Below are 13,395 nucleotides of genomic sequence, written 5' to 3' on the forward strand. Positions count from 1 at the left end.
CAGAATTACTCTGACAAGCATGTAAGATGAAAATCATTTACTACACATCAATCTCCAGTCTGTAGTCTTATGGTTGGCATAAAATCTGCACACTGTTATTTCTGTACATTACAGGAAGCAAATAAATCTAATAAAATAAATAATACTCAATTCTTTATAAATAAGTGCCAAAATGGCACTCTCATCTTTATTCTTTCATATTTTTATATTCTATTCTGCATGGTTATTGCATAAATGGGTGGAATATGTCCCGAAAGGACTACATCATAAGTTCCTTGAGGAAATAGATGCCCACATAGTGCACAGAAGGGTTGCCAATGTCTCAGTTGTTCTCTGTACGGTGTAGCAAATACAAATAGCCATATCTCAGTTGTTCACTGTATGATGTAGCAAATACAAATAGCCATAATGGACTTCTATTTTTTTTGGAATGATATTATTCCCCTGTCACAGGTATCAAATTGCTAAATAACAATTAACAAACATTATTTGAATCTGAATGAAATGGAATGGTAATAATATAACATGTTCTGCTTCGAAATAATTATAAGGGCTGATGATTGGCGCTGGAAATAAGGTTACTTCTCCCTTTTGGTAACAATCTGGAGCCATGTAGTTTATGGCAATAATAAAAATTTGTATAGGATTCCTGCTACTACACCAGTTTGGTACCGCGTCCTTTCATCACATGTTGGCGAAGGCCTGGAATATGGGTTTTTGAAATGTAATTTACCCATTCAATTCTCTTCACGTCAAAATCAAAGCTTCCCTTTTCTTCCTCAGATAGCTCTCGAAATAAGTCCTCTGTGTTTGAGTTATCAAACCTGAAGATGGACACAAAAAAGGAAATATATACTAAGTTTTCAGATATTTCATGAAACAAAAGTACCCTTGTTTCTCTTAATGACTGGTAATATATCATGAGTTTCGAAACATTTCATCAAGCAAAAGAAATCATGTTTTATTTTACTTCCTGGGAATACATAATAAGTTTTGAAACATTTCATTAAACAAAAGTGCTCATGTTTTCTCTTAATTACTAAGACACTAACTTAGTGCTCACGTTTTCTCTTAATTACTGCAACACCAGCCAACAAGATGATCTTTTAAACTCTTCATCCAACAATAATGTCTATATTCTAAAGTGGTAAGAAAGGTTTTGTGTTTGTTTACAATCTTTTTTTAATAAGGTTTTTAAGGTTTTGATCATGTATACATGTAGTGCAGTGGTGTATGGAGTCATCAAGAAGTTGTGAAATGGATCCTGGATAAATACCAAGTGGTATTTATATTGGTTTTTAAGCTTGAGCAGGGAGTATTGGTTTTTAGTTTAAGTTGGGGAATGTGAAATCCTAAGTAAGATGGTTAATGAATAAATACTGAACCTGGTTAATCTCTCCAAGTCAAATTTAAAGAAAATTGTTAAAGTGGTTCCTATAAATTTGACTGGATAAAATTACCAGGGGTTTAAAAACTCCAAATTTATGAAAACTCATGCTTTTGTCAATTATATTCCTGACATATTTAACAGACACAAAAACCTAATAACCAATAAAATACCAACAATAATATCAATAAACACCCTCACTTCTTTAGATATATTCAATATATAATTTAAAAGAAAGAAATATTTCCAACCATCCTTCCTTACTAATAAATTGAGTGTTAATATAACTTCTTTCGATTCATACATTCAGTGTAATGATAACATTAATTTAAACATTAAAAAGGCTACTTACCTTCCTTAAATCTTCCATGACTAATACATTTAGTGGAATAAAAACAATTTAAACATAGAAAATTAAAATTTTGTACACCGAGCTTTCTTCCCGTGATTAATCCAAACTTAAAAATTAATCCGTATAAATATAAAACCAGCTTACCTTCCCTGATAAAATGTGTATGGTTGGTATATATTGGCCAGATATTTGGCTTGTTCTATTGCTTTCAGCCATATGCTCTTACGCTTCTCTGATATTTTCTTGGGAGAACTCCGTCCGATCTGCACGCATGCAAGATGACAATGCAAAATATTTTAGTGAAAAGTTCTGCAAATCGTACTAATTATAGAATGTTCGCAAATTTATAAAGATTTTCTGTCACAGAAAAAACTTACGTTGAGTGGCATATCAAATGCACGATTCCGAACATGATCAGAGAAATCGTCCATTTTGTTGAATAATTTCATTTTCTGTACTTCGATGTGCTTGCCTTTGGGGTCAATGTATGGATTGGATTTAAAATGATCAAACAGTACTCCTGCTAGTTTTCCAAATGTCAGTGGATTTACAACCGAAGAAGCCACATGATACACCTCCAGACCAGTCTTTCCAGCATGCTTCGCCATGGCTGCTAACGTTGCATTTACAACCATATCTGCTGGCACCTGTTCAATATTGCAGGTAATTGAGAAAAAAATGGGTTATGCTAGACAAACAAATTTATTAAATTTGTATTTATTTACAATTCTTAACACATACCACGTCTAGAACTCCATTGGTATCAGCCAAGAAGCCCGTTAGCTGACCTTTACCATAGTATAGAACGATAGGATCCATCATTCTGCATCCATCCCACGATTAAAATTATACTCTTTTGTAATCAAATGTTTATTTCTGAATAAGAAATTATATTGAGCAGAAAATAATTGACCTGTTGCCCTCCATCCATCCGGGGAACGGATCAGAGTAAGTGCTCTCAATCACACTTGGACGAACAATGACCACTGGTAAATCTCCCCGAAATTTGCCAATTAGCATTTCTCCCATTGCCTTGCTGAACACGTAGGTATCTTGCCATCCATATTTCCTTGCCCTGAGTAAGGTCATCTTTTAAGGGAGTTAGGTATGGTACATTATGCCAAGTAAATGAGGTGTCAAAATGGCCAATCAATTAACAGTATTAAAGCCAATGATGGACAGAATTAGCTGTTGTAGATTTTGGAATATCTAAAAATCTATTAATAACAATTAGGTCAAATAATTAACCTTGTTATTGTTGGTTTAATTCCAAAATATTCCAAAAAAACTACAATTAATATAAAAATTATCTTACAAATCTCCTATTTTGCCAATCAATCTCATCAATCTCATATTGTGTGACTTAGAAGTTTTAACACCTTCAGCCCTCCTACCCTCCTATGGTGTCCCTAGAGGGTTTTCACACACCTGTCAGCTCTCCTGTGGTGTTCACATATGCTTATTCTCCTACCCTCCTATGGTGTCCCTAGAGGGTTTTCACACACCTGTCAGCTCTACTATGGTGTTCACATATGCTTATCTTGTCACATTATTTTACTGCAATTTAGGTATTTAAAAGTAAATGTTTTCACACACCTGTCAGCTCTACTATATTGTTCACATATGCTTATTTTGTCACATTATTTTACTGCAATTTAGGTATTTGAAAGTAAATACAGGGGAAAAAAATAAAACATTTAAATAAAAATTAAATTGTATATATAAACATTTTTCAGCCATAGCCATATTACTATTTATTTGGACAACAATGAGAAATGTTCTACAATCTAAACCCACCATCAGACCTAGACCGATGAAGCATTTGATGGAGAAAGCTAGTGAAATAGTATATGTACTTGGAAATCCTATTTGATCAGTTTTTTACATAAAGGCCCTACACTGATCAAGGGCTATTAAACAGGATATATATGTACATCTTTGTGTCTCTGTTTAGCACACAAAAGGCTGTGTATATTCATGCAAATATTTATGTTTAAGCATCAGAGACACGCATGTGAAATCTCTTTATAAGATAAATATTTAGTGGTACCTTTCCATGCCTAATGCCTTCATGGCTTGAGTCACATGCTTCTCGCCATCCAGTGACCTCTGACCATTTGATTTGTGAAGATTTGAAGTCTCGTTCTCAACAGCCTCTAGGGTTTTCTTGGCTAATTCAAATTCACCTTCAATGTCCAAAATTGGAGGAGATTCATTTAAAGCTAGTTGGGCCATCTCCCTGGTAATGCTGTCCCCCATCTGGAAAGGCTTCTCTGCCACTCGGCCTTGTCTCTGTCCATTAACATACGCTGTAAAGAAACAAAGAAAAATGAATATGGCGAAAAGGAGTGAAGTTTTGAAATTTACAAAGGTACATTCACTGTATCTCTTGATTTATGCTAACCCATTGTGACAGATTAACACAAAACAAAGCATGAACTTAACGTTACATATTTAAAGATCTCTCTTTTCATATTGTCTATGTAGTTTACTTATTTTGAACATCAATATCTCTCCCACTGCAGATCATAAGAGCACGTGGCTTCAACTTTGCCATTTTTTATTATTATCCAATTTACAAGTTTCAAGAGTTAGATGGGATTGTTTGATTATTGTAAGTTTTAAAGTTTTTGGTTAGAATTTGGTTAATCTTTTTGTTCCGTTTTATATTACATGTAATTTTTTTTCACTGAACATTAAAATTGTACAGAACTCCCCATCCAAACTTATAGCAAATCCTTACATGATTCGAACAAATTAGAATTGAAAATATACTTAAAAACCTTCCAAAAACTTATATCAGATAGACTACTGATACACATAAGTTTCACATATATGTATAAAAAGAAGATGATCATGTAAAGGAGCTGAAAATTACTTACCAGTCGATATTTGTAGAAATAGCTGAAGCTTTTTGCAGCGGTTTACAAACGCCAGGAGACGGGAAATTCCCCTCGTGTTTATGTCCAGTGCGACGTCATACCTGTTCATATTCTTTGGATTTAAGTCAGAATTTTCTTTCGGTGGCTCAGCAGTAAATAATACAATGCTCTGATTCTTTGGGGCATAACCATGCAAAATATCAAGAAAATGATACGAATCAATTCAGTTCAATTAGGGTTGGGTACCGTTCGTCGAATGTTGTATTTGCTGCCGAGTTCAGAACTATATCGACTTCCTGTACTAGCACATCAGCGACGTGGGCTTCTATTCCAAGATTATCTTGGGTAACATCTCCAACAACGGGAACCAGCTTTTTCATCATGAATTCCTCGTATTGGTCGCCATAGGTCTCGTGTATTCGCTTGAATAAGTCAGAAGACATCACCTGAGCGATTTAATAAACAATATCAGTATGGCCGATGCGGGATATATATAAGTTTTAAGGTCAGATTGTATTTATCAATGGTGCGGCCATATAATTAAATGGCTGTTTAATTTATTCATCGTAAATATCAACTTGTTGAAATTTTAAAAATTAAAAAATCAATTATATATATATAGTAATACAAGTATAATTTTTTTTGGAAATATCTATATTATATAATAATAATAATAATATTATTATTGAGTCATGGATTCTCTGCCCTGTTTATTTAATGTGCTAAATGAGGTCTGCTCATTCAACTTGTCCTGATGATGAACTCACTTCATCAACTCACTGGAAGGTTCGAAACGCATAGACATAAGTTTTTCTATGTGATTTTCGCAGAAGATTCTTCATAAAATACAAGTATAAATTTTTTTTTTGAAAATATCTATTATGTAAATAAATTATTTTTCAAAATTATAGGTTATTTATATTAAATATCCAAAATACCATAATTTAGATCGTATTTATGTTTGTTCATATAATATTTTTTCAATTAATTAATTTAATTAAAAAGATAAAAAACATAATTATTTTGAATATAAAATTAAATTTTCATTTTATATACTATATTACTGAAAATATTGGATAAGAATAAATCTCTAGAATATTGAATGAGAATAAATCTTTACAATCCATTTTATAATTATAGATAATTAATATCTAAATACAAATCTAGATAATTAATATCTAAATACAAATCCAGAGCTCAACAAGCCAGATTCTGTCCTTGGAGACCTATCCAAATAAAGAAAACCTATCCACACAATAATAGAGAAGAAATAGATGAAAAATGACTTCCTCTACTAGGCTGCAAATTTGACAGGACTGTCAAAAAAAATAGTTTGAATGGGTAAATATTTTTTTCAAAAAATCTGGCAACAGCGATGTGGAATGGTGGAAATAGATTTAGAACAATCATGTGATAGAGCACCCAAAATATTGACCTGTTACAACTATAAATTGAATTTATAAAAATTCTTGTTAAATTTTATCAAAATCTTGCTAAATTTTATCAACATCTTGCTAAATTTTATCAAAATCTTGCTAAATTTTATCAACATCTGGCCAGAATTTCTGTAATTTTCCTAACAAATTTGAAAGCCTGAAACACCACGGCTATGAGGATTTGCTGATCCTTAGAGATTGGATTGGAATTGAATTTATAAAAATTCTTGCTAAATTTTATCAACATCTTGCTAAATTTTATCAACATCTGGCCAGAATTTCTGTAATTTTCCTAACAAATTTGAAAGCCTGAAACACCACGGCTATGAGGATTTGCCCATCCTTAGAGATTGGATTGGATTGAAAAAGGTAATATGAAAATCTTTCCATTCAAATCAATTTCATATCATTTAATCCACATAATCATTTACATGTTTTCTTTTCATTTAAAGTTGGCTGGGTTGTGAGCTCTGGGAAGCTAGCCCAATCAGCGTAGTTTCTAATCTCAATGAATTCCAGTATGGGTTGTGTCTGAGAACCCTTAGAGGCCACACCTCCCAGGATTTTTCATCTGGCTCCCATTTGGGTGCTTTTAGAAATTATCTATACAAGGGTAACTTGCATTCAAGCCAGAGCGAAAAATAAATTGGATGAGACTTACTTCTTTCTTCAACCTCTGTAGTGCAGACTCATAATCGTTGGCCTTGATGACAAGAAAAATCTTTCCGACTTCAGGCTGCGTCCTTAGTATTTTCTCGATCAGCACTGTCAAAATCAACGTTCCATATATTAACCAAAATAATAATGAGATGTAATCAATAGCTAAACAATTAGGTGGTTAGCAGTTTTAGAATGAGAACTCGTAGTTCTGTTGATGATATTTATTTGAAATATAATAGTAGAGTGGTTAACAGTTTTAGAATAAGAATTCATAGTTTTGCCAGTAATATTTATTTGAATACAGTAATAAATTTGTTACAATAACCATGGCATCCCAGCAATGGTGTAATCCTACCAAAACAATCACTCAGTAATCCTAACAAAACAAGCTCAGAAATGTACCAAACTAGCACAGAAATGTAAACTATTTATGCGCGGTAATGTACCTTTGGCAAGGAATCCCGTGGCACCAGTGATCAGAAATTTTTTTCCCTTGAGAAATTCGACAATTCCAAGTCCCTTGCTGAAACCTTCATGAAATTCACGAGCAGTCTCAATCCTAGGCAACCTAGTTGTATCCCTTTCAAGGACCTTCAACTTCGTTGAGCGAACAAGGGATGCGATTTCCCTGAAATCTTCGGCATTTTGTATGATCGATCCTTCAATTTGTTCATGCGATCTTCCGTTGGTAGAGATTGCAGGAGAAACCATTTGATCCTGTAACTTGGTTGTCGCAATGGAACTCGATTTGATGATAGAACTAGCACCATTTTCACTGCTTAATTCTAATTTCGTACTGCTTACAGATTTTTCATTGTGGGTTTTCTGGCAGCGAATTGGGCTAGACCTTGCTGCTTTCATTCTTCCATACCCTCTTCTATCAACTATTGAAATCGAGGACAGCCGAGAAGTGGGCACAGATGGTGGATTGGGAGGAGAGTAATCAAGTGACAATGCATATCGGTTTAAAAACTTTGCGTCCATGGAAACCCTAAAATCGACACAAAAAAATTGGAGAAATTACTGAATCAATCCAACACAGTGGTACAGATTGGATCTTAGAATCTTGAGAATTTAATCAATAAAACATTATCAATGTGGGGGATCTGCCACAAATTATTTGCTAGATGTTTCAAATCAGATGAAGATCGTGCACACTATTATGGAAAAATGTAAGCTGACAAATATGCATGACCCTCTACAAATTCAAAGAAGAGAGCCACGCGGAGTATAATGATAAAGGTAGTTGATCCAAAGCGGTGCAGATATATGAAGGAATCTGTAAAAGAAAAAGAGGCTCTCTTGGTGCCGATCACGCATTGAGGGCTCCCTGCAGAGCTGCTGCAATTAGGGCACAGGTCTGGAAATTCGTCTTGACTTCGAGATGCCGTTTTTCTATAGAATTCGAATAAACTAAATTCGCGTTGAATACAAAAATGAATTGCGGGTGATCCAATTGACTCAGAGATCTGGCGCCCTTCATTCAGATGGGATGACTGAACAAATGAAATGGGCAGTCGTGTGTATACTTCTTTAGCATTTTCTTTTGCGTTTCTTGTTCCCACTCTGGTTGCATGAAGCATGGCATTCGGGTTCGTGTTAAACAAAAGTCGGAGGCAAGAATCGTGTGATCCTTTTCACCTCTCCCGATTTGAGACATCATTGATCAATCTTGCTGCCGCGTATGTAGTAGTAATTCTTGTTCTATTTCTCAACGTTCTCATGTTGTATTGGGTGCTCGAAACAAATTTTTAATTAGCAGAATATGGTCGTCACAGTAGAACAACTTAGAAACTAGTTGCAGGACATTTGTACTGCAAGATTTCGTTGGTTTACTGCTCAACCAACATTTATGATATATCTTTCTTTGGATAAAACAATAAAAAATCACTGTTGGCAACCAATCTTTGCACATATAATATTTTCAAAATTTTATTTTAAAAAACACAATTATCTCATGTAACAAGATTTTAAAATAAAACTAACCAAATTTCTAACAACATAATGGAAGGAATTCCTGGGATGAGTGATCATGTCCATTGAAATTGATCATCTTCACAAAATAAAGATAATTAAAAATAAAATATTAATAATACCATATTAATAAAATAAACTAATTTTCAATAAAGATAATTTAAAATGAATTAATAATAATAATATTTTTATAATAAAATAAAATAATCTTATTGATAATTTAAAATAAATTAATAAAAATATTTTTATAATAAAATAAAATAATCTTATTAATAATTTAAAATAAATTAATAATAATACTTTTATAATAAAATAAAATAATCTTATTTGAGTAATGCAGTCATTTTAAATACACTAACTCTTTCTTCTTCATTCTATTTTAAAAGAGTCACTTTAATTTTAAAAAATCATTTAAATTTCAAATTTATTAAATACTTTCTCATTCATCCTTGAATATTGATTCATCGCCATGACCATATATTTTTATATTTTCGAAACTTTCCAACTCAACTTTGCACCTCTATGTAATATATTAAAAATCATTTTAACCCTAACTTTGCACCCCTATGTAATATATTAAAAATCATTTTCGAAACTTTCCAACTCAACTTTGCACCTCTATTTAATATATTAAAAATCATCAAACACAAATTAAATTAATTATATATATATATTTATTTGTTTTTCAAAGATGCTAGAGGCTTGACTTATGGTTTGAGGGACATTTAAGTTCATCCTTGAATATTGATTCATCGCCATGACCATATATTTTTATATTTTCGAAACTTTCCAACTCAACTTTGCACCTCTATGTAATATATTAAAAATCATTTTAACCCTAACTTTGCACCCCTATGTAATATATTAAAAATCATTTTCGAAACTTTCCAACTCAACTTTGCACCTCTATTTAATATATTAAAAATCATCAAACACAAATTAAATTAATTATATATATATATTTATTTGTTTTTCAAAGATGCTAGAGGCACACCTCTATTTAATATATTAAAAATCATCAAACACAAATTAAATTAATTATATATATATATTTATTTGTTTTTCAAAGATGCTAGAGGCTTGACTTATGGTTTGAGGGACATTTAAGTTATTAAAGTTTAATCTAGGCCACATTTTTTGAGGTTTGATTATGGGTGACATTGTTTACAAGTTCTATCCTCAATTATGTGTGCTAATAAAATTTAACAAATTATATATTATATATAAAATTTTATTTTGTAAATTATATATATATATGAATTAATTAGAAAAATAAAAAATTATCAAAATAAAGTTTATGATGATGATGATGACGGTGGTGGTTAATGTTCACTAAGATCAAACTTTGGTTTATCGGATCTAAAGAAACGAATTATTTAGTTTGATTTAAGATTTTGTTCCTATACTCAAAAAGCTTGGAGAGAAGCCTCTCGAGCTCACTGTAATTTTGACAACACAAAAGGATAGGAAGGTTAGTATCGCAACAAAGAATTTGAAACTGAGATCTAATGTAGATGTACGTGGGGCACTCTAAGAGGAAGTGATTTTCATCCTTGATGTTCGTATTCTCACATAGATGACAGAACCTTTCCATCCATGGTGTTTTAGGAACTGCGCAATGATCCGTTTTACTATGGAGCTCACGAGAGTTCCTTCTAATCTTGTCTATATTAATTTTCTTCTTTGAGCTAGTTAAAACGTAGAGATACTTTTGATCTTCTAGGGTGGGGTTGATGACCTCCTTATAATATCTTAATTTTCTTTTAACTACTAAATCTTTCTCACACCACATTTTTTCTTTGAACTTAGAAGTAACAATATTTTTAATGTTATTAATGTTTTCCAATGCAACATTCTAGTAAATCTCCCAATGGTTTAACCAGGCCTTGGTGTCTTTATAATTTTACAAGGTAGATTAATATATTTGATCAAATATTAACTAATTTTCATGAAACTCATAAATTATATAGATTAATATATTTTTATCAAATAATAATTAATTTTCATGAAACACATAAATTATATAGATTAATATATTTTATCAAATATTAATTAATTTTCATGGAACCCATAAATTATATAGATTAATATATTTTTATCAAATATTAATTAATTTTCATGAAACCCATAAAATTAAATAATATCAATGGTGTTTATCATCAAAAGGAAATAGAAGAAATAGTGGAGTATGTTGAGGCAATGAAGATCCTCGATTTCAGATTTTATTCATCACAGGCATTAGGGTTTAAAATATCTCTTCTCAGAACAATTTCTACAGTTTATCCACCCTTCTCTTGCATGTAAACGTATTTAGACAGATGACAACCATAACCCCAAGGGAGGGATTTCTAGCTCTTCATAGGTAACGATTTTGGGTGACAAATGGCAACAGGGTTTGAGAGGACAATGTATACGAAAGGCCACCACAAACCCTAGATTCATCTTACCCTCAAAATCTTAGAAGATCATCAAAAGTGGATGAGATACCATACTTTTATTTGCAAATTCATTGGAATTTGATGAGATGAAAGGGATCTCGAATGACGGATTCAACAAAATTGGCAATCCAAAGGTGAGGTTGATTTGAGGTTGGGTCCAAAGGGTTTCTTCCCTATTATTTTCTCCAATCTAGAGGATAAAAAGCACATGTTTGAAGGAAGACCATATTTGTACAATAATGCAAGGTTATACATCTGCCCCTCGGAAATTTATTTCAACCCAGATAAGGAGGAATTTGTTGCATCCCCAATCCGGGTAAGGCTATATTCCCTCCCTATTGACTTCTGGATACCAGAGATACTTGAGGGAATTGGACAGGCGCTTGGGAGGTTTGTCAAAGTTTCAGAAGTGACTCGACAAGGAAGAAATATGTCATATGCACGTTTATGTGTCTATATGAACATATCCAAACCTTTGCCATAATCCTTAGAGATAGATTATGAGGGTGAAATTTGGAATCAACCACTTGACTATGAACATGTTGCATTTGTATGTCATCTCTGTCATGAGCATGGCCATCAATTTATTTAAGATTTTCCAATGCGAAGAAAGGAAAAAGAAGTTGGAAGCCTTATGGGAAACAATGGTTTCACTAAGGTCTCTACAAGGTGGTGCAACTAGAAGAACCAAATTCCTCGAAATGTCATGTCGGTGGAAGACAATAACTCTTTCTCTGCTCTTGATGCCATGGAATAGGACTCCAATAATATATAAGACTATGATGATAGATAACTCGGTAGAGGCTGCCTTATACAAAAAGCACAAAAACTCAAATTGGAGGGAAAAGGCCCCTTCTTCGACTTACTGGGGTTTGACGAAGTCATTCAGATGCTTACTCAAGAATCTAAGGATCTCTTTGGAGAAGAACATATCTTTGCTGGTTTGATTAATGACTGGGAAAAGAAACACCTCATAGATTTAATGAAAGAGGACCATGAATAATATGCAAATGCTTACCTCTCGGAAAACCAAATGTCGACAATCCCGAGGAAGTACTCAATGACCTAAATCTATTCAAAATATCAAGGAGAAAGGAAAGGAAATTGTCCTTAAATATCTAACCAAGGATCTTAAAAAGAAAGGGAAAAAGAACCGGAAGGAGACAACGCGGTCTGTTGAATAGACTTTAGCTAATGCTTGCTAGGTAATAACCTTGCCAGATGCAACCCTCAAACCTTCTACTTTATCCTCATGAAAATGCTCTCATGGAGTATCCAATGGATTAATAGTAAAGGGAAACAACGATATCTTAGAGACCGAATAAGGAAGGAGAAATCAACGATTGCGATTTTGGAGGAAAAACAAATGATGGATGATAGATTTACACAAATTGCATCCCACTATTGGAAACGATACAACTCTATGGCTTTGGAAGCACAAGGAAGTTGATCTGAATTGGATCCACAAAAGACTGTCGAGAACCTTGACTGTATCAAGTTGAACAATTCCTTGAAAAATTCCAAAACAACGATCAAAGACGCCTTGAACAAGTGGCAATGGCTGCCAACGTAGAACGACAAGGACCTCGGTCAAAGCGCGCTGACCAAGGCCCATGGAGACTACGCAGGAGGTCAAAGCAGCCCCTGTGAGCCCCAGATCGGGAAAAGGAGGTGATTTTGATGCGCGATTAGCGCTCGCTGGGAAAACAGGACCAAAGTGGAAGAGCCTTAAGCACTCGGTCGTGTTGGGAGCCGGAGAACTGTGGGCGGAGAAACAAAAAAGTGCTAAAGGACAAAGGCTGGACCTGCGCTCTGGAAAACTGGCGGTATTGATTGGGGCGCCCTTGAACGGTAAGAGGTTTTGGAGGAGAGCGTAGAGATCCCACTTAGCAATCGACGCGTGGCAGCGGAGGTGAGAGAAAAACCACCGTTGATCACGCGCTATTGGTCGAGCAAGTCAACCGCGCTTGACGTGCGTATGATGTTGGATCTGGAGGAGCCCAGATTGGACAGCTGAGATTGCACCTGATGGAGGAACCAAAATCGACAGGGGATTAAGCCGAGATCTAAAGAGATTTGGAGTCCGTTTGACCGCCACAGTGGAAAAAGAACGCATACACGACATAATGGAAGAAACGAACTGACGGAGCATGCTGGCACCAGTTAGATGAAGACATGTGGCCACTGCCTGAGCGTTTGTGCTGATGCCGAACAAGGAATTCCAAGCGCAGCTGCAGAAGGTGAATCGCCGCAGGTAGGAGAGGAA

General features: G+C 34.0%; 1 protein-coding gene across 1 annotated transcript; it reads right to left on the reverse strand.

The window, feature by feature from the left end:
- Positions 1–636: 636 nt before the first annotated feature.
- On the reverse strand, positions 637–7,701 carry LOC149187714 (fatty acyl-CoA reductase 2, chloroplastic-like). Its single transcript, XM_089409743.1, has 10 exons — positions 7,164–7,701; positions 6,719–6,822; positions 4,868–5,067; positions 4,622–4,722; positions 3,790–4,048; positions 2,653–2,814; positions 2,481–2,562; positions 2,117–2,386; positions 1,884–2,002; positions 637–824 (listed from the first exon to the last, which is right to left on the reverse strand). Exons 1-10 carry the CDS (start codon positions 7,699–7,701, stop codon positions 656–658), a joined length of 2,004 nt encoding a protein of 667 aa, XP_089265869.1. The 3' UTR covers positions 637–655.
- Positions 7,702–13,395: the final 5,694 nt, after the last annotated feature.

This window comes from Pinus tabuliformis, chromosome 3_1, assembly GCF_031772625.1.
Source record: "Pinus tabuliformis cultivar Carrire ecotype Pingquan chromosome 3_1, CPIR1, whole genome shotgun sequence".
Classification (NCBI taxonomy): Eukaryota; Viridiplantae; Streptophyta; class Pinopsida; order Pinales; family Pinaceae; genus Pinus; species Pinus tabuliformis.

Coding starts and splice junctions, on each gene's coding strand:
- LOC149187714 (XM_089409743.1), bottom strand. CDS start 7,701: ATGGACGCAAAGTTTTTAAACCGATATGCATTGTCACTTGATTACTCT. Junction 5,068..6,718: donor TACAGAGGTTGAAGAAAGAA/GTAAGTCTCATC, acceptor TAAATCGCTCAG/GTGATGTCTTCTGACTTATT. Junction 2,003..2,116: donor CATTTGATATGCCACTCAAC/GTAAGTTTTTTC, acceptor GCATGCGTGCAG/ATCGGACGGAGTTCTCCCAA.